This window comes from Stylophora pistillata, chromosome 7 (genome assembly GCF_964205215.1).
Source record: "Stylophora pistillata chromosome 7, jaStyPist1.2, whole genome shotgun sequence".
In the NCBI taxonomy this organism is placed as follows: Eukaryota; Metazoa; Cnidaria; class Anthozoa; order Scleractinia; family Pocilloporidae; genus Stylophora; species Stylophora pistillata.
This window is the reverse complement of record NC_142525.1, coordinates 14,831,036-14,856,865: the sequence shown is the minus strand read 5'-3', so window position 1 is coordinate 14,856,865 and position 25,830 is coordinate 14,831,036. Positions and strand designations below refer to the sequence as shown.

The window sequence follows — 25,830 nt, the reverse complement described above, 5'->3', positions numbered from 1 at the left end:
TTTGCATGCAGCATATATTAATGGTCTTGAGAATTTTCCTTGGGGCTTCTATAGCCAATTGAATGGCTGCCATGGGAGTTTGCCCATCGACTGATTTCTAAGATTTGCGGCAGCTTTTATGCAAATGAGAATAATCTTTGTTTTTAGTCTCACTATCTGCTAATTCCTTTGAATAATGAGATGTACATTATATGAATAATTATGTACATGTAAAAACACAAAGAAAGCAGTGCAGCAATTCAAACTTCAGGTGCCTTGCCAATGTGAGTGAACAAGAGTAGGTAAAACATCAGTGCTATGTAGTGACAGGGCCTCTAACAGAAACTGAGGTAAAAGTGACAAAACTGATTGTGGGGAATTTTAGGTGATAATGTTGTGGTTGTTTTCATTCTTCCATCTTCTATAGTCATTGCAAGCTGAGATTTGGAACCTACATGTATTTTACATCAATTTTAGAATGCTTTCAAATGTAAGAGAAGGAAATTGACTTCTTATTAGCTCTCTGTATCAATCCCTTATTTACCATAAGTTCGAGCCAAAGGTCGACTGTTTGATATACTTCATGAGTGACTGTGGCTCCCTAAATTGTTTTTCGTCATGATTAATTGGAAAAGAGGGTTCACAACTTCAACCAGAATGTTGGTGTTAAAAAAGGACATTATTTTAATTCATTTTGTAGTGCATGCAAGGTCAATGTTGCAGACAGAGTGTTCAATATGCTATTTTCCTTTCCCAAAGAATCACTTCAATCTATTTAGTGCCCGCGAGGATCATATGGGCAATGGCAAAAAGATTTGTTTTAACTAGCCATTTCTGGAGAGCAAGGGACTCCTGGATTGTCTCTGAGGTTGCAATTAACCTACGAGTAATTCTAAAGTTTTCCACAAGTTGAGCTACAGATTTTTGGCAAATGTGAATAATTGGCATGTTAATAGCATTGTACATGAGTAAAGGCAGATTGATTTTAGAGCCATTATCCCACTTCACAGATATTGCAGGAAATGTGATTAACATAACCATTGTCATCACAAGTGAAAACTGCACGGACGAAAAATACAACACTGAATCCTTGCTACTAAGGAAATTGGAAGAAGAGGTATTGTTCGAAATTTTGCGTACTTAATGAAGCATTCAATATCTTTAAATTTATTATTTAGTTCAGGGTCAGAGACTGATGTGCTGACTGTATGATTAAGGATTAAAAAGAAACTCGGCCTCTGGAAAATGTGTAGAGAATATTAATTTTTGTTTAATTCTACAGTGTTCCTTAAATTTATTGATTGCACCCAGTCTCTTAGAGTTGTGTCAAATTTTAAGCTTAAAAAGCTTTTCCTATTCTTCTTATTATTCAGTGTTTACTCGTGCTTTGTATTTAGGGGGATAATTGGTCTGGTGTTTTTTAGCCACAAATAAAATACGAAGCAAGTGACGAGAAGAAGAACGATTTTTTATTGAAGTCGCACTTTTAAAGAAATGAACTGATTAATACTATCATAGACTTATTCTCACTTTTATTCTTAGCAAAACAACCATATTCAATTTTATTTGAGGTAGAACATAATATTTGATGTCATCATCATTTGTACTTATGTACATCTACATGCATAATACATATGCCACATGTACACTACCAAATTTAAACAAACAACTAAAATGTTCACTTGCAGCTCAAAAGGGCATTTGCTGGTAAACTTGATTATGAAAGAGTGCAGTCAATGAGTGTAAGGTATGTAACTTATTAGGTTCAAGATGATTTCAAATTGCTCCCTTTTTTATCGTTTATTTCGTTGTTGTTTGTTTTCCACTTCATGTCAATATAACTCTCAGTTGTTGTCGGTTCCAAGGTGTGGAAGTATAATAGTTGACCTTGCACTGAAATTCAACTCCACTACAAAGGAACAAGATGTTATCATAACACTTAATGACGCGGTCAAAAATGGCAAGTTGGGAGACTTCGGTGTTGGTGCTTTAAAAGGAAAGAGGCCTGATGTGGAACCATCCAGTGGAGGTGCCTCTGATGTGGAATCATCAGGTGGAGTTGCCACATCACCACCTGAGGGGCCCTCTGGTGGTAAGTCTTCATAATACTTCATTTAAAAGTTTTGCAAGTTGATGAATGAATGCCCTTGCCCTGTGCTTGGTTGGAAGCATTTTTTTGGCGAGAAAAATGTTTTTGAAAGTTACTATTGCAGTGTGGCATGAGATGGTAAACTATCGATTTGAGGTTTGTACTTTCATTTGGACCCAGTTGTCCACTGCAACCTTTACCAAGGCTGCAAATAACTAACGGGCAGTCGCCGGTCACGTTGTCCGGTCAAACTTTCTTTTGCTCGGACACTACCCGTTTTTGGCCGGTCAAATTTTAACAGTCCGAACTCTTGCGATAGTGAACCTAGATTGCACAGTAATCCCTTTACAACTAAAAAACAACTGAGTCCTTGTCGGTCTGGCAATGAAAATTACAAGTCAATAATTTTACTATTCTGTACTGCAGAAGCAGCCTCGCATTGAGTACGTGGAACGGTTACGCAAGATACAACCGCAATTGTCCGTTTTACTTTACATCTGGCAAAATCACTTATAATTAAATATTATACTCGGAGCACTTTTTTTAAAGTTACAGTTGTGAATTTTTGTTAGAGTGAAAGAGTGGTCAGATTCTCCAGGTTTTGGGCCTTTTGCTCGCTTTTTGCACTTTACAACAAAATTAATGCTACTTGGAGTATTCTCGATGCAACAAGATTATTCTTCGTGAGGGTGCTTTCCGATCATTCAATCGATCAAACAATCAATCACTTTATTTAGGAGTAAATGATGGTATCTAGCCAAATTTAAAACCCTCTACTAACTCAGAACACTTAAAAAAAGTAAATAAAATAAAGGAAGACACGATGATTTGCGGTCGCGACAGGATTTGATGACATCGCGGACTGCCGGGAATCTCTCGACCACTAATTTGTCTACTTTTATATTTTTTTTTTTTTTTCTTGGAAACATGACTGGGTCCCTTGTGATTATCAAACAGTTAAAAATTAAAATTTCTTTGAACGAGTCGGTAAAGGACCGGACAAGATGCCCGGCAAACCAAGGATTTTTCCGGTCAGTACCCAGTTTTGACCGGACATTGTCCGTTGACCGGCCGTTATTTGCAGCCCTACTTTACTGACCATTTCTGTAGAAAAAAAACATTCCCTTGTGAAAAATGAAACTCAACCCTTGTGAGGCTCGACCACGTTGTTTGATTTGTAAATATACGCTTGTACTCAGGAAAGTGTATCTTAACCTTATCACGCTTTGTAGGTTTCGTATGCATTATTGTTGGTGCAGTGTTAGGATCAGTTGTTGCACTGGCTGTTGCTGGATTATTAGTGTGGTGGGCGAGCAGGAAAAGGAGGCTCAATAGAAAAGGCACTGAAGGTAAGTGTTGCATTCATGTGATGCGTTTAACTAGTATTGGCATCCCCAAAATATATTTTCAACATTTTCCTTTTTTTTTTTCGAGACTTAGTACTAGCTTCAGTTCGCTATCTACTGCCTTGTGATCTTTGTTTAAACATCTTTTTTTTAATAGATAACCTCTAAAAAAAAAACGATAGCTATTTAGCTATGAACTACAAGACCGCCATTATTTTATGTTGCACACTTAAAGACTCAACTTGATGTGCATAAAACCGACTTTAATTTACTTTGGTTGTATAAGATAAATTTTGCTTTTTGATGTCGATTATTCATGACTATTTCTTGTTTTGTGTCGCTTTGTTCTGTTCGTTTTTTTCTTAAGTGTTTCGCTTTGTTTTTTTTTTTTTTTTTTTTCCACTACAGAGATGGCAATGAGCAGAAGGTGAGATTTTTGTATCGAAATGTTGCTGTTTACTTGCGTTATTTCTTTAGGGCTCGATCTTTTTAACAATTTAAACACCCATTTTGTTTTCATATAATTTTTTCTGATCGCTCCAAAAATGATAGATCGTGTAGAACACTTGAGGGGCACGCTTGAGACATGGGATGTAATGGTTGTCACTTTTGAAATAATCATTATCCTAATGATCTGTAGAAAAAATAACGATAAAGCTGCGATATAACGCGCGCTGTCATTGGTTGAAAGAGCGTGTTATATCAGAGTACAAAAAACGGAGCTGAGCTGAAGCCGTCACACCATCTGCCAAATTGTACAATATCCGGCCAATTTGTAAGATGTCCGACCACTTCCCGGACTTTTCTCTAGCTTTTTTTTTCCTCAATTGAAAGTGGAATTTTGGAACAAGTAGCAATAGAAGAACGAAACAAAGGTTTGTAAACATGCTAAGCACTCTATTGACGTAATACAACGTGAGCCGGCAAAGACGCAAATTACCAAAGAGAAAAAGAAATTGACTGTCCGAGGTTTGTTTGTAAGTTTACGTACGGTAATAAAACTCAAACGCAACTAGCACTCGTATAGTATTTATAGTTTCGTGTTCAAAAACAAATCAGGACAAAACAGGTATGATGAAAACTATAACCAAACTGGCATAACGGTCAAAATTTAACCAAATCCCAATGGCATCAGAGCGACTGCGATTATCCTGAGGTTAATCGCAACTAGCTCATCATGACGATCTCCGGTCATCGCAGTGAAGAGAGCCTCTGAAATTATATTGTCCTGTCTTCGAGTGAACAACTAAGAGCTTGCTCTAAAATCCTTTCCGATGTTTTGATTTGAAAGCCACATCAGTCAAAGCAGCTGATTATGATTCACCCCGAGCAATCTTCATGTTCCTGTAAATTCGGCTGTCGTTCATTCATTAAACATGCGCTTTCAACAGTTTGTTTCCCGATTGTCATTTGAAAAAACTTCTGTATTATGAGGCACATCTTAGCAGCATTTCACTGAAAATTTCGCTTTCAGATTCTGTTTTAAGCCTCAAAAAATACTAGCGAAAGTTTTGAATTCGACCTGCCGGACCATTGAAGGTAGTGATTTATTGATGGTTTGTGAGTTTTGATGGTTTGAAGTTTTCGACAGCATTGGTCTATTTAACCAATCAGATTATTTGAACTATTTTAAAAAAAGATACTGATCAGCTTATTTTGGCATGTTTCATGAGTATAAAACATGCTGACAACACTTCTGTTCGCCTCGAAAATTATTATTCGATTTGAGAATTGAAAGTAATAAGTAGAGAATTGGACGGATTCTTTATAATACAACAAACAAAGAAGCCTGGACTGCGTTCCGTTTTGTTGTAAAGCACTAAGGAAGCTGCAAGTCTACTCTACTCATTTACAGTAAATGGTTTGAACCCGGGGTTACATGCTTTAGTGTAGTTTGATTGTCCGAGTGAGTGTAGGTCTGACAACGACTGTTGTCGGTATTGGTGACTGACGTCTCGAAGTCATTATCAGAGTCAGTAAAATAATTGTTGTAGTCAGTCGAATGTTCTAAGTCCAGTCCGAACCTCACTGATGACTGGGACTCTGTGCAATACCTAACCTACCGTACTAACCACTTTCAACGACTGACTCTGGAAAGCTGGTATAGTAACTTAAAACAGACTCCCTTCAACAGGTGCCATCTTCTGCCGGCACCATGCAAACGACTCATTTCGAGTGGTTCTTTAAGCATATATATTCCCTGTTTTCGGTATTCTAGCCGTTCTCAATTCATGCGAGTTTCTTTCATTACGATGTTTTAGAAAAGATAAAAAGCCGCAGTAGTTTTTGAGTAGTAAACTAAGAGATTTTTGCTTTGTTGCATGCTTTTATTGTATACCTCTATGGTTGGTACCTTGTTGTTCATTTGTAGTGAAATTTTTTGGTAACGATAAGTGTTAATGGTCTTTCTGGAAAATTTGTTTCCCATGGTAGTTGGTAGCTGAGTCTGTGCTCGTAATTTTAATTTCCTTTCATTCGATAGTTTCCACACCAACCTTGCATAGATAAGCAGAACTATTAATTACTTGTCCACTTTTATTTCCTAAGCTACGCTACTACAAGTAAGGCATGTATATTTTCTCTACCAGAACTATGAATTCTCAGCTAAGTTTCTAAGCAGCCTTCGTTTATATTCAAAGAGACCTTTTCCGCTTCTTTTGTTATACTTTTCAAACATGGTCAATTTAGACAGCAATAGCATCTCACACCAGCTCAATACTTAAGTAAGCACTTTGTAAAGGTTTTCCAATAACTAAACTGAAGAGCCTAGAGGTCATGTCAGTTATTAGCCTGAATTAGAATAAAGTCTACTGTGGAACCAAAACGTTGTTTCATCCTTGACGTCCGTATAAGCTCGCTAGAAGTAGATCTCCGTGTGCCAGGAAAACATGACGAGTTTCCGTTCTCGCAAGCCGAGTGGTCTCTACCGAGTTATTTTCCCCCGTTTTGTACCTTTCACGCGAAGTCCAGTTTCCCACGCCAAAAACTATCGTCTCACATTACATACGAACCGAACGGAACAGGTTCTCGTCAGTCACCACCACCGACAACAGTCCTTCTAAGGACTGCACTCACCTGGACGATCAGACCACACTATCATCTGCTTACAGATGTCTGACAGTAGCCGTGCCTACATCCGGTTTCAAGTCGCTTTTTCAAACCTGGAAAGGTTTTCTGTTAGTTTGGAATTTTCAGGCAGAGGGGATTGGTTTTGTTTTTTATTATATTTCTGTTTTTGTTTCAGAACAGTTGGAAATTCAAGTAATGAAAGGAGAGAAACCACAGCAGTGGGTCAAATCGATTATTTCTTTATAATTTCATATAAGTCTAGTATATTCTAGTGTAGTTTTCGTTTGAAGATTCAAAACAGTTTTCAAGCTGTTGTTGAGTTGAAAACAATTTTGTCTCCAAGAGTGCCGTCGAAATGCCAAAACCTTCTCAAAGCCTTTACATGGCACTGGATGACAGAACTCGTTTACAATTGACGGCAGATGCCAGCCCAATCAGCAGTGAAGAAATCAGCAAGTATGCTTCTCCTAATCTATGCACACGCTCCTGGGAGATTGCTAGAGAACATGTGACCATAATGCAGATCGTTGGAAAAGGTGCTTTTGGTCAGGTTGCCAAGGCAACAGCCGATAACTTACAAGGAAGAGCCGAGAAGACACTCGTAGCTGTTAAACTGTTGAAAGGTACCAAGTAATAATGAAATCATGTTGTACAGTCTCAAATTCTGTCCAAATGTTTCTGTTTTCTTTCAATTTTGTTTTGTTTTGTGTTATAGCGTATGTTTCTGCCTATTCTCCAAGTTCCTGTTTAGAGTAATCATTATGTATGACTAGTTCACAGATACCTCCATAGAATGACGCAGTCAACAATTAATCTTTGATTTTGTTGTAGTTCATGTAGCGATGCAGTTTTAAGATGCAGTGTAAACATTCACCTTCAAAAGATTGTCACAATTTTAAACCTAGGCATTTTACGTTTACGAAGAAAAGCACCTCAAATATGATGTATGATAGAGCTGAATGATATCTATTATCTATCAATCTATCCACCTACTTACCTATCTATCGATCTATTTGTCTCTATCTGTTTATAAATACACCGATCTTTCTCTCTCTATCTCCTGTATCTCTTTGTCCATACATTTATTACACTATTTACCTGTCTACTTGTCTATCCGGTCATCTTGCTATTGATCTATCTCTTTATGTTTACTTATATTAATGGTACAGTTAATTTAATTGTGATTCTATGTGAAATGTTGTTTGACGATAATTAATCGGAAATCATATTGCAGAAAACGCCTCTGAATCAGAAAGAAAAGATTTGCTATCTGAACTTGAAATGATGAAACAACTTCAACCTCATCCTTACGTCATCAAACTTCTTGGATGCGTTACCAAATCTGGTAAATCCTAAAGTGTGCATCATCAGCTATGATTAATGTCAGCAACTGAAATAAGGTTTTAAAAGTATCGCTATGAAGAGCCACAGATATCTTTCTTTTTAATTTAGTTAGTACTCACTTGTCCTTAACTTGTTTAAGGCAGGTACTATTGCTCTTTAAAATAAGAGACCGACAATACTCTTAACATACTTAACATGGAAAACATATTTATCACTATGACTACGAATTGACTCAACTGAATGGGTACGAATTGACCTGGCAGAGTACGAAACGACCAGTAACCTTAAAACGCTATATTAAAATTGATATAAGCACACCATGCAGACCTCTGGGATTGAGGTGCATGAAGAGCAGGGACCCTACCTTTCGGCACCTCACACTCAGAGTTCCACACAGTGCTCTTGGTTAAACTAGCTTAACCATTGGGAGAATCTGCTAAACCAATATGCTAAAATCTGGTAAGCTTGACCTTATTCTATTCTCGTGAGTAAGTGTGAGATCTGGGTATGGCTCATCCGATAGTAGAGAAATAGACACAGTTTTATAATGTCTGCTGAATAACAGCGTGTCTTTAATCAATAGCTGAGATCTAAGATCAGCAAAACTTAACGAAATGGGCTGACATTAAAACTGCATTCATAAGAATTGCGCACATATGGCGGATTTGAGCCGCCAAGAGATAAACATTTTTCGAGGCGGAAGGCTCTCCGGTGGTAGACCATGAAGATAACACATGTGCAGCTCTTACTAAAAGTTTAATATGATGTCAGGTCAGTGACATCGACATCTTACCCCTTCTTAATTCATTTTCCTAATTCATTTTCTGAGTACAGCATATAATCAAGTATTGGCGGTACCTTCTTTGTCTTACCAGAGCCACTGTTGGTGTTGATCGAATATGTTCCCTTTGGGGATCTGCTGGGTTACCTGAGAAAAAGCCGTGGATTAAATGATACTTACTACAGAGACCCGGATATCAAACCACAAACGAATCTGACGTCACAGCAGCTGATGACGTTTGCTTGGCAAATCGCTGATGGAATGTCCTATTTGTCATCGATACCAGTGAGTGATGTAATTATTCTTTGTGTGACGTCGTTACAGAATAAGGCCCCGTACTTCACTTTTTTTTTTTACTCGTGGACTCATTGCCGAGGATGGCATCTCGTGTCAGCTGAGGCGTCGCCATCTCTCGTTTCGTTAGAGGGCGTTTTCAAAAGTAACTTTTTTTTCTTTGCTGAAGGTTATTCATCGAGACCTTGCAGCTCGTAATGTGTTGGTGGGAGAACAGGAAACGTGCAAAGTGACAGACTTTGGAATGGCCAGAGATGTGCAAGAGGACAACATCTACGAAAGGAAAACCAGGGTATGAATGATTCACTTAAAGAAAAAGATTAAATGTTCTTGTGGATTATGTGGCTGAAGATGCCTCGCTAGCGTGAATGCTCAAAGAAAACAAGCTCCGGAAATCGTCTTCAGTTTACTGGAACTTTTTTGCTTTGTTCTCGCCATTTGAAGCATTGGTATTTTTTATAGACTAAGCCGAATCCTAGTGTTTTTGCTCCTTTTCTAGGGGCGTCTCCCTGTGAAATGGACTGCAATTGAGGCGTTGCTTTACGGAAAATATTCTACAAAGAGTGACGTGTGAGTGCAGGGACGGCATGAATACTGTATTTAGGCTCAACGAGAATGGTTTTGTATGAACTGTTTTCAGGTCTGAAAAAAGTTATTGTGTTCCTTCTGTATTTTGGTGTTTGTATTTTGTGGAAGAGAAGACAGCTATTTCTGGCGCGGTTGGTGTATTTTAAAAGATTTCAGTTCTAAGGGCTGTTTGTAACGAAACGAAAACATTGTAACTTTCCCAAAACATATCTTTGACTTTCTGCCCTTCTTCTTGAAATTGCTCCATCTCTGAAAGTCGCGTAAACTTCCTTCAAAACCTCGGCGAAGATTGCTGTTGTCCCTAAACTTGACCATGAAGACACTGTAAACCATCTTTTAGGTTAAAATAAACAAAAACCACCAACTGTAGCTAAACAGAATTCACCAAACAATGAACCAAACGGTGAACCACTAAAAGTTGAGAGTTATTATTATATTTTCATTCAAGAGAGTGACGTTTTGTCCCTTCCGTTTCTCATTGGGGTAGAGAGTACGGCTTCTTTTTTTATACCTACGCTAATCAGGGATCAAGAAGGATGACTTTTCTACTGTGTTCCTCGCTACCTCCCCCTCCCCTCCTAGGATGTTTAATTTTTTTTTGCAGGAAAGTAATTTCATATCCTTAAATTCATCGCGTTTTGTTTTTTAGTTGGAGCTATGGAGTTCTCCTCTATGAGATTTTCACGATTGGTAAGTTACAAGGCTGATTATTTGAGCCTCAATAGTTAAGGCGACACGAAGTCATTTAAGTAAGCAGTGTGTACCAGTCTCTGCAGAATTTGACGAGATAAATTACGTGATATGAAGTGAGTTAATGATGTAAGTTGGCCACCGTAATAACTTTTACAGCTGACGTTTCAAGCGTCGGCCCCTCGTCGTTTGTTCTGATAAAGGGCTAACGCTCGAAACTTCAGCTTTGAAACTCTTTACGGTGGCCAATTTACATTATCAACTCAGTTCATAAACCCCCTTTTTCATCTGTAGAATTTGGTATTGGTCCTACCAAGCCAGTTAAGATTGCTACAGTCGCTTGTCTTGGCTGGAAAAAACTTTAAATGGTTCGAGAATGGTAGCGTTGTGTGGAAATAGAAAAAAATATGTAGAGCCTTTCATTGCAGAATGTGTTAACATTAGCTTCTCTTATTTAGGTGGTTCACCGTATCCACGAATGGATGGAAGAAAAATTGCAAACTTACTTCAAGAGGGATACAGAATGCCTAAACCAAAACATGTGGATGATAAATTGTAGGTTGATATCGTGTTGTTGTTTTTTTTTCTAATGGCTTTTATCTTACAGTAGTATTTGTCCTGCTTTTGTTTGAGTTGTTGTGCGCCTCATTATTTCCCTGTTTTTCCTCGTTAATGCAGCCTAACTAAGAGAAGTGTAAGGGGAGGTTCATTATCAGGTGGTATATGTATGGATCTTTTGTCCTTTATCAAAAAAATATGGAATCTTTAAACTAAAAAGCTTGTTCATCAAGGATAGGCCAAGCTGTTTCTATTTAAACTGTTCCTTCGTCGCACCATTTTTTCACGTTAAAGACACTAGTCTTTAGCCAAGGCCAGGCCACCAATGACATACTAGGAAACTTGGTGATTTCCTTGTGATTTAGGTATGGCATAATGACAAAATGTTGGAAAGCCGACCCTAACCTCAGACCATGTTTTGAAACTTTAAGGAAAAAACTCAAAGAAATGGAAAACCAGCACAAGGTAGAATTGTAGAGTTTACAAAGAGACTTTCTCTGGTTTTGTTCTTTTCAAAGTTTGATTGCTAGAATCTACCACCATCAAATTAACTTCATTGATAACTGCGGTCACTCTGAAGACCTCGAAGCGTAGTTTATTGCGTCAACTTATTTCGCCTTTGAAGCAGTTTTCAATTGAGTATGGAGTGTGATTCGGAGTTGCTTTGGTTTTAGTTACTTTACTGTCATTAGTCTAGAAAATTCATGCCACCATTCCAACCAATCAAATGCAAAACTACAACCAACCCAAAGTTGATCACACACGTTTTCCCCCTATAAGCGGCTGGGTCACCTGATTTTACTTTGAGTTCTTTGGTTAATAATGATGTTAACCTTTTTTCTGATGGATAGTTGTGAGTACATTGGGTTCAGTTTTTCGACACTCACTTTAAAACTGCTCTATCTTATATGAATTGTGTAAATAAGCTGCTCTCTTTCTTGGTTAAAAAAAATGAAGGAGCCATCGAAAAATTAACAGTACAGAATAACTTACACCCGTTTCTTTTCATAATATTGTTTTCTCACATTTCCTTTTTTTTCCTACAGGGTTTGATTAACTTAAAAAGTTACGACGATCGACTCTACGTTAATGTTGACGATCTAACCGAGTAAGCGAGTGTAAACAGGAAAGGATTAAGTACTGAATATTGCATCCCTATGAGATCTTATAGATTTCAAGTTAACCCATATTTTTTGGTGATAAAGCAACTCTTCAAAACAAGCTGTTTAACAGCAAAGCGAGGCGAAGTGCAGCTTTTTGTATCATTATTTTGATAGATATTTTTAAGCTTTCATTCTTGAAAAAACGAAAGATTTTATACAAACGAGTTTAAAAAGCTGCTACCCAAATTTTTCCCCACGTGTTATAGCTTTTTAGTATAATTGCTGCGGTGATTGTAGAGATGCGCGCGCTCTGATTGGTCAAGGATTGCGTCATATCTCGCTATAACCACCTCGCGCGAGGTAAATTTCAAAATGGCTACATCGCGTTTTGTCAATGTTACGCAGGAAGGGATGAACGCGATAAAAGAAAATACAACTCTGAAGAGCACAAAGTATACTGAAAAGTTTGACGTGACGGTTTTCAAAAGAGTGCTATGAAGTTTTTGTTGTGCTAATAAAATGAGCCTGTTAAAATCTAGGAGAAACTTGCTACTCATCTCGATACGAGTAATGCGGCGAGTATGACAGAATTTATAATTTTTTAATTTACCAAACGAATTTACAACAGACTTCGAAAGCACCTGAGCAGCAATTGTACGAAAACGTTATTCCCCTTGAGCTCAGTAGAGAGTGTTGAGTAATCCCCTCGATTTGGTCTCAGGTATTATTCAACAATTCTCTCTTCACCTTCCGCAAATAATTGTTAAATGAAGGGTTTTTTTTAGACAAAACATGTATTTTCATTTAAACTGTGCTTTCAAATCTACGCAATAAATATTCCAATGCTTTCTCACAAGGCGTGGTAACTGTTGCAGAAATTCAAATTTCTGAGATATTCATGAACTTGGTAAAATTCATCATGTGAGATACGCGTGGGATTCGATAGTCAGAAGTAAGAAGCACTTATTTGGGGGGAGGGGGTGGGGCGGTGCACGGTTTTTTCTCCCCACATTTAAGTATCGACTTTCTTCGGTCCGCATAGTTCTCGTGTAAAGATTAATTTGTCAGCTATCCATCCCCACGCTTTACTTACACACCCAGACACTAATTTGACATGACAAGTAAAGACAAACGGGACTTTCTGAAACTCCACGACTGTTTACTGGCCCTCCAAATACGCAAATCTGTCTGAGCCTCAGAAGTTTTTATCCTATGACAATCGCCCATGCATAGTACCACAGCATTTGTGGATATCAGTTTCGGTCTCTACTCTAAATTTTTGGGTCTCAAATTCATTAATTCCCGTGAGCCTTTATTTCTCGACTTTAAAAGTTGTGGATCTCGAAACTAATACGCTTCTTTGAATTGATGTGGATCGTCTAGTGCATTCACGAGTTGTGCGATTCGTACTATCCTTACTGAACAGAAGGGGAATTAATATAACCAAACTAGTGCAACTTAAAATTCATACAAATCATAATTGTGTCTGAGCAACTGCGGTCATGCTGAGGTCCATCACGACTAGCTCATCAAGGCCATCTCCAATCATCGCAAAGAAGCAAGCCACGGACATTATAACGTACACCCTTTGAGTGGACAACTAAGAGCTTGCTCTGATGTCCTGTAATGCGTTGAGTGGAAGGCCACATCAGTCACTTTTACGGCGCTGTCATCGCGAGCAATCTTCAGTGTTTCTGTGAATCCAGCTAGCTGTTATTTATTTGTAAAAGACACGTCTTGAGCACTTTGTTTTCGAATTTTCATGTGCAAAATTAAAAAACTTACGTGTTTTATAAGCCACGATCTGGCCGTGCTTCACCGAAAAATTCACCGAACACTGAGACTAAAACACTTCAGAAAAGTGTTAACTTTCACTTGCCAAACTACAAATGTACTTCTGTTCTGGAGAAAGGGAGGGAAACACGAGAACTACGAGACGAAGTCAGATGTTTCTCCCGACATTTCTTTCGTTCTCTACAACAGAACAGAACGCAGTCAAGGCCTCTCTATTTATTAATTCAGTGATAGTGAGCGTATTCAGAGTTAACGTTATTTTATCAAAGCTTCTGTTTTTGTTTCAAGGGACTCCATCAGTCGTTTGATGTACGGAGCACCCATGGACTCGATATTGATAACTAAAAGAGAGAAATGTATGTTGTGCCAGAAGATATTGGTTTTGAAAGGAAAGTTGTTCGTCGCTCTCGTCTGATTACAGCGAATTTGCTATTGGAACCTATCTTGGTAGTCGAATGTCGAAGCGTTGTAAGAATTATAAAATGTTGCAGATTTTACACGTTTAAAGGAAGGCGACACATGGACGGCAACGTTTTGAAGAACAAGGTTTTACTTAACACACCATATCATCGCTCAAGCAGTGTTCAAATTTGCTGATTGTGGGCGTTTGTAGGAAAATGTGTATCGAACTACGAAAATGATAAGGAGGGGTCAGGCGGTGCTTTCATTAGAACTCACTCGAAATATGAATCCGGCTGGGGATCGGTCTCTTATGTTCATTACCCTTTTTAAATTACCCTAAGGCAGAATTTTAATCAGTTTTTTTCAAAAGAAGAAGAAAAATACGACGAATCTGATCGATTATCATTTCCATTGGTGCTCAAGCAACTGAATAATTGTATTATCCTTGTCAAATGACAGGCTACTTGTTGCATTCTGTACAAGGACAATAATCGTCCACATCATCACTTGAATCTTGCTTTAGTCTTATGAAGAGGTAGATGAAATGAAGACGAAGATCTTTAAAAACTCGCCCTGTCAACCGCGTAAGTACTTGTAACGGAGCTCGCAGCTCGCGCAGCGAAGCACCATTATTGCCAAAATTAGTAACCCATCACGCCCAAAAACTTATCGAAAACTCGGAAAAATCTTGTGATCGTACGACCGGTCGTATCTACGAGGTGCTACTTTTAGCATGAGCGAACACTTGAATTGGTGGCACAAATCTTAGCAGTAAATACGCAAGAGGTCAACCCCTGGGGGAAAGAAGAGGAGAATACACATGCGTGCATACGTATAACTAAGAACTGAATTTGGGTGCGCTTGCGTTAATAAACATCGGAGCAACCCGATAAAGTGCGCATACATACTCGAATGCGGTGACACAGTGCAGTATACGGCAAGGCGCAGGCAGAACATGAGGGTATAACACGAGGGTATAACACAAGGGCATAACATTAGGGCAGAACACGAGGGCTTCCTTTGGCCAGCTGATGCGAAGCCCGCGCGTAAGCAGTGGTTTTGAGGGTAAATTTTGGTGATTGAGTAGGCGTTCAAAACATTAATTTCAGTAATACCGCACGGTTTATTTGTTATCTAGTCTTACCCTTAAATTTGAATCAATGGTCTTTCCGTGAATTGAAATGTTAGCTAGGTTGAGTCAGCGATATTCATATTCACAAGGAAGTTGAACGCAGTAATTTGATATTCACAATATTGACATGTAAGAACCCGTCTAGGGTATTTATTGCGAACCTTTCCTCTTTCCCATGCTTCTGCTCATTTGGTCGAGTCCTTTCTCACCCTCCTTCGTGTCGTTCACGACTCGCTCTACGCTTTGACTTCTTTTTCCTATTTCCCTACAAATTTGATGTGAGGTAATTTATTCCAGATGACATAGCCTACCAATATAATAACTTCGCAAATTACTGAAAAATGATTTTACGCTCAAAACCATTGCTTACGCGGGTTGTCAGCTGGCTGACAGGGACAAAAAACGTCTGCGCGTGCGCCAGAGACCCGCAGCACGCAACCATAAACGTGGTAATGTCACTTTTTGGTTCTTTCTGAGCACTGTTTCACAGTCAGCAATTCTTGGCAGAACTGGAAGCAACTCACGAACACTCATTACCTTAATGCTTAGAAAATTGTTTTTTTCATCCGATGTGGATATTTCTGTAATAACCATTCTACTCAGTCAGACATGGGTGTACCAGATAATTGTTTAAGGAATCTTACTAGGCAACAGGATCTATGATTTAATAAAAAAAAAAACTCTCCTTATACCTTTGGTGTCCTACAAGCTCTGCAAATCCCTACAGCAATAAACCATATCATCGGTCATACCACTATGGGTCCCGAACTCCCTGTCAGCATTAATCCTGAAGCGATTCCAGCTGCTGTTTTCATATTGAGTTCCAACACCGTTCTATTTATTCCAAATTCCCAAGGAATTTTACTCTTGGATAGCACTTTCGCGAGAACAGTGGATCTCATGTGGCTTTTGCTGAGTGGCAACATTCATGAGAGCTTCTCTCATGCTATGGGAAATCAATAATTTCCAATACACCGTTGGGACTGTAACGAATGCTAAGTTCCTCCGATGTGATATGTAAAGTAATTTTGTAACCTGTGCTGGAGCTAAGCATGGGGTAAGGCGATATTTTGCATCGATTTAAATTTGTACACGTAGAGCCGTGTAGGTTGGGTGTGCTTTCGCCTCGCCTAGATAAAAAGTACCAATTTCTAAGAGATTCATATTTATTACTAAAGCATGGTATTATTTACCTTTTATTAATTTCAATGTCAGTTTATTATCTAAAATAGAGATCAATTATACTCAAAGAAATTAAGCTCACAGTGGGCTTCCTTATCGAGTATTGAATTCCGGAACTTGTTGGCTCTATAACAAGCAACAACATTTCCCAAAATAACACGTTCAACATATCGAAGATTTCAGTTAACAGAAGTTGTTTTCAAATAGTGTTCTTACATTCCAGTTTGAAAGGAAAAATACCACGAATACACAGTTAATCAAACGATCGAAAAGCGCGCCAACGACAACTTCAACATGCTCACGCCACGCATGCGCAGATGTTTTCCATCCCTGTCCAGCTATCCCACGTGAAGGCCTCGTGTTATGCCCACGGGTTATGTTCGCGTTACACTGCACTGGGTCACCACATTCGAGTATGCTCACTATATCAGGTTGCTCGTATGTTTACTACTGCAAACACACCCGAATTCTTAGTCACCCACATATACACGTTAGCCTGTTCTCTTTTCTCCGTACAAACGCTCTCGTGAAAACTAATTTTTTTTTCGGCTTGAGGGTTCCCAATTTTGATAATAATGGTGCTTCGCTACGCGCACTGCGAGCTCCGCTATGAATTTGTAATCACTGCCACAGACGAACTTGGTAAAAGTTTGGCAGTCAAAACGAACATCAAAAGAGTGGAAACTCAGAAAGGTAATCAATAAATCAATCAAAACAGAAGTTAATTTAATAGCATTAATCCCGGAAGTCTTTGAAAAAGTCGGCGATACACTCAGCGATTTTAAACGCCAATCGCAGCGATTGGCGAAAGTCGCCGGGTGTACCCGGTGCGGTGAGCGGTGATCGATTTCGTCCATCGCTGCGATCGACGAATCTGTCATGCGCCGATCGCGGTGACTAAAATCGCTAGGCGAGTCGCCGGCTTTACCTCCGTTTCGCGCATATTTTGATCCCTCAGGTTCAGCTCTAAGAATAGCTATAACTATTAATAACTTTATGATCCGAAAGGAGCCGGAGAAACTGAAATGAGCGCGAATCGCAAATATTTCTGCTCGAGTAGGCTACAACTAAGGCCTTGTCTGAAATGGTGTTTTTGTGAAACTTTTATAATGCGGTATTGACACTAGAAGCGTCGCTAAAGGTTTACGACGTCTTATCAATTGGAGAGTCTTTTTTGTCATAAAATGCCACTTTTTGACCCTGAATTGGACATTTTTGCCGTTTGAACCCCTATTTCCAGCTACACTCTATAAATTACAATATCTTAGACATTTCTTACTCACAGCAATTCTACAGCATCAGTCACTTCTTTCATTATTTTTTCCTGGGGCATCAACTAATTAACCCATCTTTCAACAAATTTGCGAACAGGGCAGATATAAAGGAGCAATTTTGTGAACTTCCAGAGTAAAGCTAAAATCCCCTCCAAGAGATTATTATAACTTTTACCTCCCTTCTTACCTGTGAGAGGGTTAATATTAGCAGACCCTTCCCCACAACATTCTTTGTGTTGGTCCTTTCCATTCCAGATTTTACTCATACATTCTTGAACCAATCAGAACCTCCGTCTAAAATATCGTTATTATTCGATAACCAATCAGTTCTCGTTTTAGTTCCACCCTTGCTATACTATTATCTTGATACTTCTTCGCCGTTTTTTCGTAGCGATAATGTGCTTTTGGAATTAGGTGAATCGTTTTTGGGCTGTCAGAACAATTCTAAGGAATAAGGGGTTAAGCTTTAACTCAGCCAAGGTGAAAATCAAATTTTTTCATCATCATCACAAGTCTCGCCTTGTGTAGGGTTTCCATTTCCTTAAGCTTGTTTCTTTATTTGGGACTAACGACAAATTAATGTAGGAAAGGCAAAAATAATATGACGAGTTTACAATTTACCATCCACATACTGTGGTTTAGGCATTCTGTAGTCCTGTTGAAGTAGGTTTGCGATTTTCCTGCCATCCATTTGTGGATATGGTGAACCACCAGAAAATGATGTAAACATTCTTCTGTTTGTTATTAACGGAAGGGAACTTTATGCGGGAAGATTTTAAATGAATCCGATACATTATCTGCAAAAACTGCGTGAGACAATATACGAGAGTATACGTTTAAGTCCTCAACGTGCATTTTCATGTTGATCAGCCTCTGTGGAGGAAAAAAAACAACAATACTATGAGATTATAAAAACTGTGTGTGAAGCTTTAAGTATTACCTAGGCTAACGCTCGAAACGTCAGCTTTTGAAACTACTTAAATTAAATTAAATTAAGTTAAATGAAATGAATAAATTAGTTGATAAAAACAAACTATTATGTGACCTTATCACAGAGAGTGGTCTGATGATAAACTTATGTAACCTCGTTGTTTTAGCTTAATTACTCCGTTTTAATCAGTTTACCTTCAGCATTTAACAGTGATCTTCAAGATAAATAATTTTAACCTAAATGATTTTAACCATTCGACTCGCCTTGTACTTTATAGGCGTTATGTTGACGACACCTTTTGTGTCTTCCACAATGAACAGGATGCGATGTCATTTTTTGATTACATTAATTCACGGCACCCCAACATAAAATTCACTTTCGAAAAAGAGCATGATGGTAAACTCTCCTTTCTTGATACATTTATCGACAACTCTTCGAATGATTGTGTTTTTTTCAGTTTTTCATAAAAAAAACCTACACTGGTCTCCTAACAAATTTCTTCAGTTTTATTCCATCATGCTTCAAAATTGGCCTTATCCGAACTCTTATTGACCTATCTACAAAATCAACAACACCTCTTCCCGTCTTCAAAACGATCATAAGAAACTTTCCGACACTTTAAAACGTAATTTTTTTCCTTCCATATTATTGAAAGAACTTTCAAGCGGTATCTTGACGGGTCCTCCTCTCAAAATAGCCGGAACATTGATGACAATAATACACGTTACTTTAAACTCCCTTTTGTCGGCTATTATTCTAGAATAGTAAACCTTAAACTCAGACAACTCACTAAGCGCTTTTGTAAATCGGACCTAGATATCAAACTAGTTTTCACTTCTTTCAAAATTAAAAACATCTTCAGTGTTAAAGATCGTACTCCTGATGCTCTAAAATCCATGGTAGTTTATCAATTTTCTTGTGCGGGATGAAATTCCCGTTATATTGGCGAAACTAGTCGCCACTTCTCTACTAGTATAAAGGAGCACACGGAAAGCGATAAAAACTCGCATATTTTTAAGCATTTTAACACATCTCCTTCTTGTAAGAACAAATACTCCCTTTCTTGCTTTAGTATTCTGGATTCTGCCAACAACTCAAACTCAAACAAGCTTTTTATATAAATAAGATCAAACCTGAACTTAACAAACAATTACAGCATTATAACACTTTTCTAGCATTTTAGTTCACACCTTTAATTTCATGTTTGTTGTCTCGCTGTAATTAGTACCCGCTTTTTTATTACATCATACTGTAAATATTTTATTAATCTACTTGTCTGTTATATACAGTTGGCTTGTTAGCTCAATTGGTAGAGCGCTGAACAGAGGTCAGTGGTTCGAATCCCGTACAGGCCTGATTTTTTTTCAGGTCTGATTTTCGCTATTACATAAATAGCGCTCTCTACTGCGAGGATCGTGCATCATACGTTGTCTGTTATATAATTACTCACGTTCAGTTACTCATTGATTGAAAATGGCATAAGCATGCCGAAACATGTCTCTAAAAAAAGTTGTATATTTCTTACAATATTTATCCTACTTGCTACTATTATGACCTTATAAATAAGTATATTTTATTAGACATTTTGTTGTATAGTATCGCTGAGTATTTTTACGAGTTGTGCCGTATTTTGACGAGCCCTTAAGGCGAGTCAGAATACAAACGGCTGGGCTGTTCACCAATGTATCATTCAACAGCTTTCCAGTGAATATTTCCATCAACTTTCAGTCGAATGTTCATCTCAACGATTCAGCTAATGGCAGTTGCCTGTAGTGAATTTCTGCAAATAAAAATATCAAAGTTCTTGGACTTTTCATGAAACACTTCTTTGTTTTTTAAGGAATAAAATATCGATCAATACACGTATTTACACTTCAAGGTACTTTCCTTATATTAATCGCGATGTAAAACTTTCAGTGCTTTCATGAGAAGACACGCGGGGCTTGCTTTGTAAGTATCTCGGAGAGCTCCATACAATTTCTTATAATAAAACTATAAGCACGAGGTTCCAATAAAAGATGTAGAAGGTTTAAACGTGTACGACTGACCTTGCTTCCTATTCGCTAACGCAACGACAGTTTTGACAGTTGACTTCGAAATGGCTTTCAAAAGCGCGCGCTCAGGAGTCAGGATGAAAACAAACGATATTATCATTCGATGGATTTTCCCCCCATTTTCATTGGCTGGGAACCCACCACGTGACCTGCAAATAACTGCCTACAAATAATGCTGCTCATGTGTACTACCGTCTAACTCCGTTTTTGCTGCAAATAATATTATGCTCATGCGCAGCAGTAACTACGCTCTTGTGTTCGCTCTTGTGTGTATTATCATCAGAATCGTTGAACAACAAGAAGACCGTAACAACCATTACGGCAACGTCTTCGATTCCTGTAGCTGAGAGTGCACCGAAACCACTTCTCACAGCCTCTCAGGAAGAGCATATTCTAAATGAGTTAAGTATCGAGCAATCTAACACGCAGCAGACAGTTAATAGTTTTTACAACTGCACTTTCAACTTTTAAAGTGAACTTTCAGATATTGTTTTAAAGCTGATTCATCAAGGAATACATTTTCCCCTTTTTCTCGGATTTCAAATCCTTCAAGACTGTGAACTTGTTCCTAGAGGTTTCAGCCATTTGAAGGCATACATTTTGTTAATTAACAGTTGACTGTGCGTACAATTTAAAGTCGACAAAATAAATTATTTAACTGAGAAGGAAACCATTTGATTTCTGGTAGCAGTGCGTGCTTGTCGCTTCCCCCGAAAAATTGAAAACAATTTCGCTTGCCGCTTCCCCCAAAAAACTGAAAACAGACTCGGTGATCGAATGATAAAACAATTATTGAAATCGGTTATCGCAAAATATCACGATTTGTCAGTGTCTCGGAGATCACGATATTTTGCTCAACCTCGTCCAATAATTGTTAATTGTTTTCCTATTTTTCATTCAATGATGCGATTCAGGGAAAATTCAATACCTGACCCGTGAATTCCGCACGCGAAAACCGCGAAGCGATTCGTGCGAAATCGGTTTTCGCGGGCAACGCGGAATTCACGAGTCAGATTTTGAATTTTCCATTAGAACTAACACTTCGCTCAACGTTGCACAAACGAACAAATTGTGTTGAAGAATTCAGATATTAACGATTAAGAGACACGTAATCGTTAACCGCGACTACCTCTCGTTTTAACTTTTAGAGTTTTTAGGCCGCGTTTCAATCTTTTTATAAACAAATTAAGTACCACAAAATTTATTTCGAGATCAATTCTTGCCGAAAAACCAAAGTGATTTGAGAGCGAGAGAGAAGAAAGAATTAATATTATTTATCGCCAAAAGGTCGTGATCGAAGTCTTTGCTGAAAAATTCTGCCCAGCTGGCAAAGTGAGATGTATTTGTGAAAAATTGCAACGAAGCTTGAGATGTTCTGCAAAATAACCCAAGCGAAACGGATACCGCCCGCCGTGAGCGGGCCGGATGGGGAGAATACTGCCCGCTCTCGGAACCAATCAGATAGCAGGATTCGTAAAATACTGCCCGCTCACGAACTGAGAAAAACATAAATGGAAGATATCTGCAAACCTTATCAGCTTAGTAGTCTGCGAGTGAGAGATCGATGGCGAAACTCAACGCGGTTGTACGCAATCATGAGCCCAGTTTAGTTTCTCATAAATCACACAATAAGCTGTCTCTTGTGCGTTTGTGGAGAGATGTGTTTCTGCTTTTGGTATGTTTATATACTTCTTAGCAAACACAGTGTGGCATTCTTCGGAATTAGAATTTATTTCACTTTGAAAGAGAGCTGGTGTTTCCAGGCTTTCTTTAGCATCCTGTGTAGACATTCACATTGCTTGGCTCGAAATACCACGAAAGGTATAACATGTCTCATGTCTACTTGTCTGATATAGTTTCTAGCCATCAGTAATTTACTTATTGTGTGTTGCACTACATTTGCATGTACCAATGATCATATTAAAGTCATGGCTAAACACGGAATGAGCTATCAAATACCAAAATCTTCAAAAGAAAATGTTTGGCAAAAATTTACCGTCGCGAAAGACTCACGCGTTTCTCATCAACATTTGGAACCGCATTGTTACGAACGGGACCTCAAGTCAGAAATACCTGGAACACCCACGAAGTACGAGCTGAAGGAGGATGCCGTCCCAAATATATCCGCCGAAAGGCCTGCCAAACTCTACCGCTATCATCGGAATACCGCCACTGTCAAAGAGCGAAAACAGAGGTTTCATTATGCAAATTACACTCGATTAACCAAAATATAATTTATTAGGAGACTCTCAAACTATAAGTTTTAATGTGAAAGTGGGTGCTGGCGTCAGAGCTTGAAGGAAATACTGATAATATGATTTTAAAATTGCGAGGATGGACAACTTCTGACGTAATAAATATAAAAAATTATGATAAAAAACGTTTTGGTCAGAGACCTTCTTCAGTTATTTACAACTTTTGAAATAAAAAAAGAGCTTTAAATAGGATCGAAGTGCTAATGATTACGAAATTACAGATAACGACTAATGAACTGGTGCTAATAAACAAAAAACCTGATTACAAAGAAAGCAATGGAACAAACCCTAAATACTAAGAGATAAGAATACTAAATATGTTAATATGAGTGGCGTAATCAATTGCAAAGAAGCAATGCGGCGAGCATTAAAAAAGGGAAGGCCCACTTTTTACTACAACTGTAAACCGTAACAAAATCCCAAAACAAGGCCTTTGGAGCCCGAAAGGGAAAATTAGCAACAAAATCCCTGGAGGGGCCCTTAACTGATACTAATCATAATAAGATCCCTTGGCAGGGCCTCTGAGTCCAATCCACACCTAAAGCGCCGACAAAATCCAAGACAACGGCCTTTGAACGATCAATTAGTAGCGCCTAATATAAGATGGAAAATTAATTATAGCAAATTCTATTTTTCGAATGAAATTCCTTTCTTTTATTCAAACTATGGGGTGCCAAAGAGAACAACTGAGCACTCCAATAAGCCTCTTTTGTGATTAAAAGCCTATCGATCTCTGCAGAGCCACAAGGGGATCTGGAGGAGATGCTTTAGCTGGCTGTATAGTGCTCAATACATAAAGTAGAGCGTAGATAGAAATAGTAAAATCAATTATTGATTTTACTATTTCTATATAATAATAATATCTTTAATAATAATATATATAATAATATATATAATATATATAATAATATATATAGTAATATATATAATAATATATATAATAATATATATAATAATATGTAATGATATATATAATAATATACATAATAATATATATAATAATATCAATTCAAATGTACAACCGTTAAACTCATTTGCAACTGAGGATGACATGAGAATGTCGAAACATTTCTTGTAAATCTAAACTCAAAGTTGTCGTTTCTTTTTTGAGAGTTATTGTCAATCTGCTGTCTTTACGTCCTTTTGAATAAAAACTCTTGCGAGAGAGAGCGAAAGCAAATTCAAGGCTGTCTGTGGTTTTGATTTTTAGCATCAGTAAAGCCCGTTAATAAATTTACAACAAAGAGAGGATAGCAGTTCAGTAAAATCGCTTCTTCGCTTATTTTTCCCCGCTTTCTTCTTTTTGTCTGGCTCTTTCGCCATGTACATGTAGTAGTTCTTATTAACCGAGCGGGAAGTCTTTACGGGAGAATCTTGACCGAGGTCGCCAGTACAGACCGAACGCAGTGAGGTCTGTACCAGCGACCGAGGTCAAGACTCTCCCATACAGACCGACCTAGTTCGCTTAATAAGATGTTTATTATATGCTGTGTCTTATATGCCAATTTTTTATATTCTTTGTACCTTTATTTTCTAGACTGGTCTAGATGCCGGTCTAGATGAGAAAATTTAGACCACTTTCAATATTGATTTCAGCCAATCAAATTCGTGAATTCGGTAGTTCCCAGTCCTTGTGAGACACAGCCATGTAACAAATATATCTTAGTAGACGTTTTGCTGTATAGTATCGCTGAGTATTTTTACGAGTTGTGCCGTATTTTGACGAGCCCGTAGGGCGAGTCAAAATACAAACAACGAGTAAAAATACTCAGCGATACTACACAACAAAACGTCTAATAAGTTATTTATTATCCAAGACGCCAAATTGTTATTTCAGTGCGGGCGAATTTCGCAGATATTTATTTACGGGGAGTGCGAGACAGAAGTATGCGAACGGAATTGGCGCGTTGTCGTGTTGATGTTTCTATTTTCTTCAATAAATGAAGAAATTTCCTGGTCGTATAGCTGTTTTTCTTCGCTCGATTGATCAAGTAAACTTGGATCTATGTTTGCCAGCCATTCCGACTCTTCGTCCTCAGAAATATGATTCAAATTGTCCGCCATTTTTTCTTTTTGTAACTTCAATTCAATTCTTCGCTTGCGCGATACGAGAAAACCTGTTTAACCGGTACTCTGGAGTACAAATAGCGCGTGATATTTGTACTCGTCTACGTGTAGTTGGATAACAATAGTGGATATTAAGTCATGTTTTTTTTTTTATTCCTTTTTGAATGCGAATAAAGAGCTTGTCAAATGATCAGTTAAACCTTATTGTAGCGTTCAGTTGACAGAGGTTCAGAGAGTCATTATACCGCACAGGGAACCGGATTGTGCCTCAGTGGAACTTCCAGAACTTCTATTAAGAAATTTCCATGGAAATATAAACTTTTAATCACTCATAAGTGCATTAATAATATCACCTGTGCGGGAATAGTTATAGAAAGCGGACCTTCTTTATTGCTAATTACCTTTACTTGGTAGAATGTAAAATGTGATAAATCATGATACTGTACCTGAAACATTGACGATTTGTGTCTTGTAGGGATCGCTGGGTGGATCACTGCTGTCATTGTGGTAGTGCCTGTGTTGATTATCTTTCTGGTATTATTAGCCATACTTCTTGAAAAAAAGGGCGTATGTTCTCCTCATCCTGTTAACAATGGAAAGAAACCAAGGTGTGAGTGTTGTATAATTTATTCTATCTTAGGATGTGGATCAATTTTAATGGATTTTGTAGTTTGGGTGTAAGGGATATTGAAATAATTTTTTGATACAGTGAAGATAATTTTCTTCCAATTTTGGGACCATGTAGCCTTTATTTACACTGTACATCTCTACTTGTCAGAAATGTGGTCATATGGAACATCTTTCTTTGGGTATCATTACATTCTCGAGCTTAAAATTCATCATTTTTCTTATTCTGGTACCTCACTTGACGTTTTCAACCTTGCTGATCCTTGCGGGT

General features: G+C 38.1%; 1 protein-coding gene across 4 annotated transcripts in view; it reads left to right on the top strand.

Moving 5' to 3' along the window:
• The window catches only part of LOC111338500 (fibroblast growth factor receptor 1-A), a 28,584-nt gene extending 15,887 nt beyond the window's left edge, over positions 1 to 12,697 (top strand). For 2 of the 4 annotated variants that reach the window (XM_088727629.1, XM_088727630.1), the window contains exons 6-20: positions 990 to 1,096; positions 1,668 to 1,726; positions 1,845 to 2,071; positions 3,301 to 3,417; positions 3,823 to 3,841; positions 6,659 to 6,701; positions 6,827 to 7,106; positions 7,718 to 7,828; positions 8,703 to 8,893; positions 9,072 to 9,194; positions 9,402 to 9,472; positions 10,140 to 10,180; positions 10,639 to 10,735; positions 11,104 to 11,203; positions 11,785 to 12,697. In XM_088727629.1, the coding sequence (XP_088583755.1) occupies positions 990 to 1,096; positions 1,668 to 1,726; positions 1,845 to 2,071; positions 3,301 to 3,417; positions 3,823 to 3,841; positions 6,659 to 6,701; positions 6,827 to 7,106; positions 7,718 to 7,828; positions 8,703 to 8,893; positions 9,072 to 9,194; positions 9,402 to 9,472; positions 10,140 to 10,180; positions 10,639 to 10,735; positions 11,104 to 11,203; positions 11,785 to 11,850 (1,652 nt within the window). In that variant the 3' untranslated portion in view covers positions 11,851 to 12,697. Of the gene's footprint in view, positions 1 to 989; positions 1,097 to 1,667; positions 1,727 to 1,844; positions 2,072 to 3,300; positions 3,418 to 3,822; positions 3,842 to 6,658; positions 6,702 to 6,826; positions 7,107 to 7,717; positions 7,829 to 8,702; positions 8,894 to 9,071; positions 9,195 to 9,401; positions 9,473 to 10,139; positions 10,181 to 10,638; positions 10,737 to 11,103; positions 11,204 to 11,784 lie in introns of those variants that run through there. The other 2 variants (XR_015989573.1, XM_088727631.1) reach the window with 2 other exon arrangements.
• Positions 12,698 to 25,830: the final 13,133 nt, after the last annotated feature.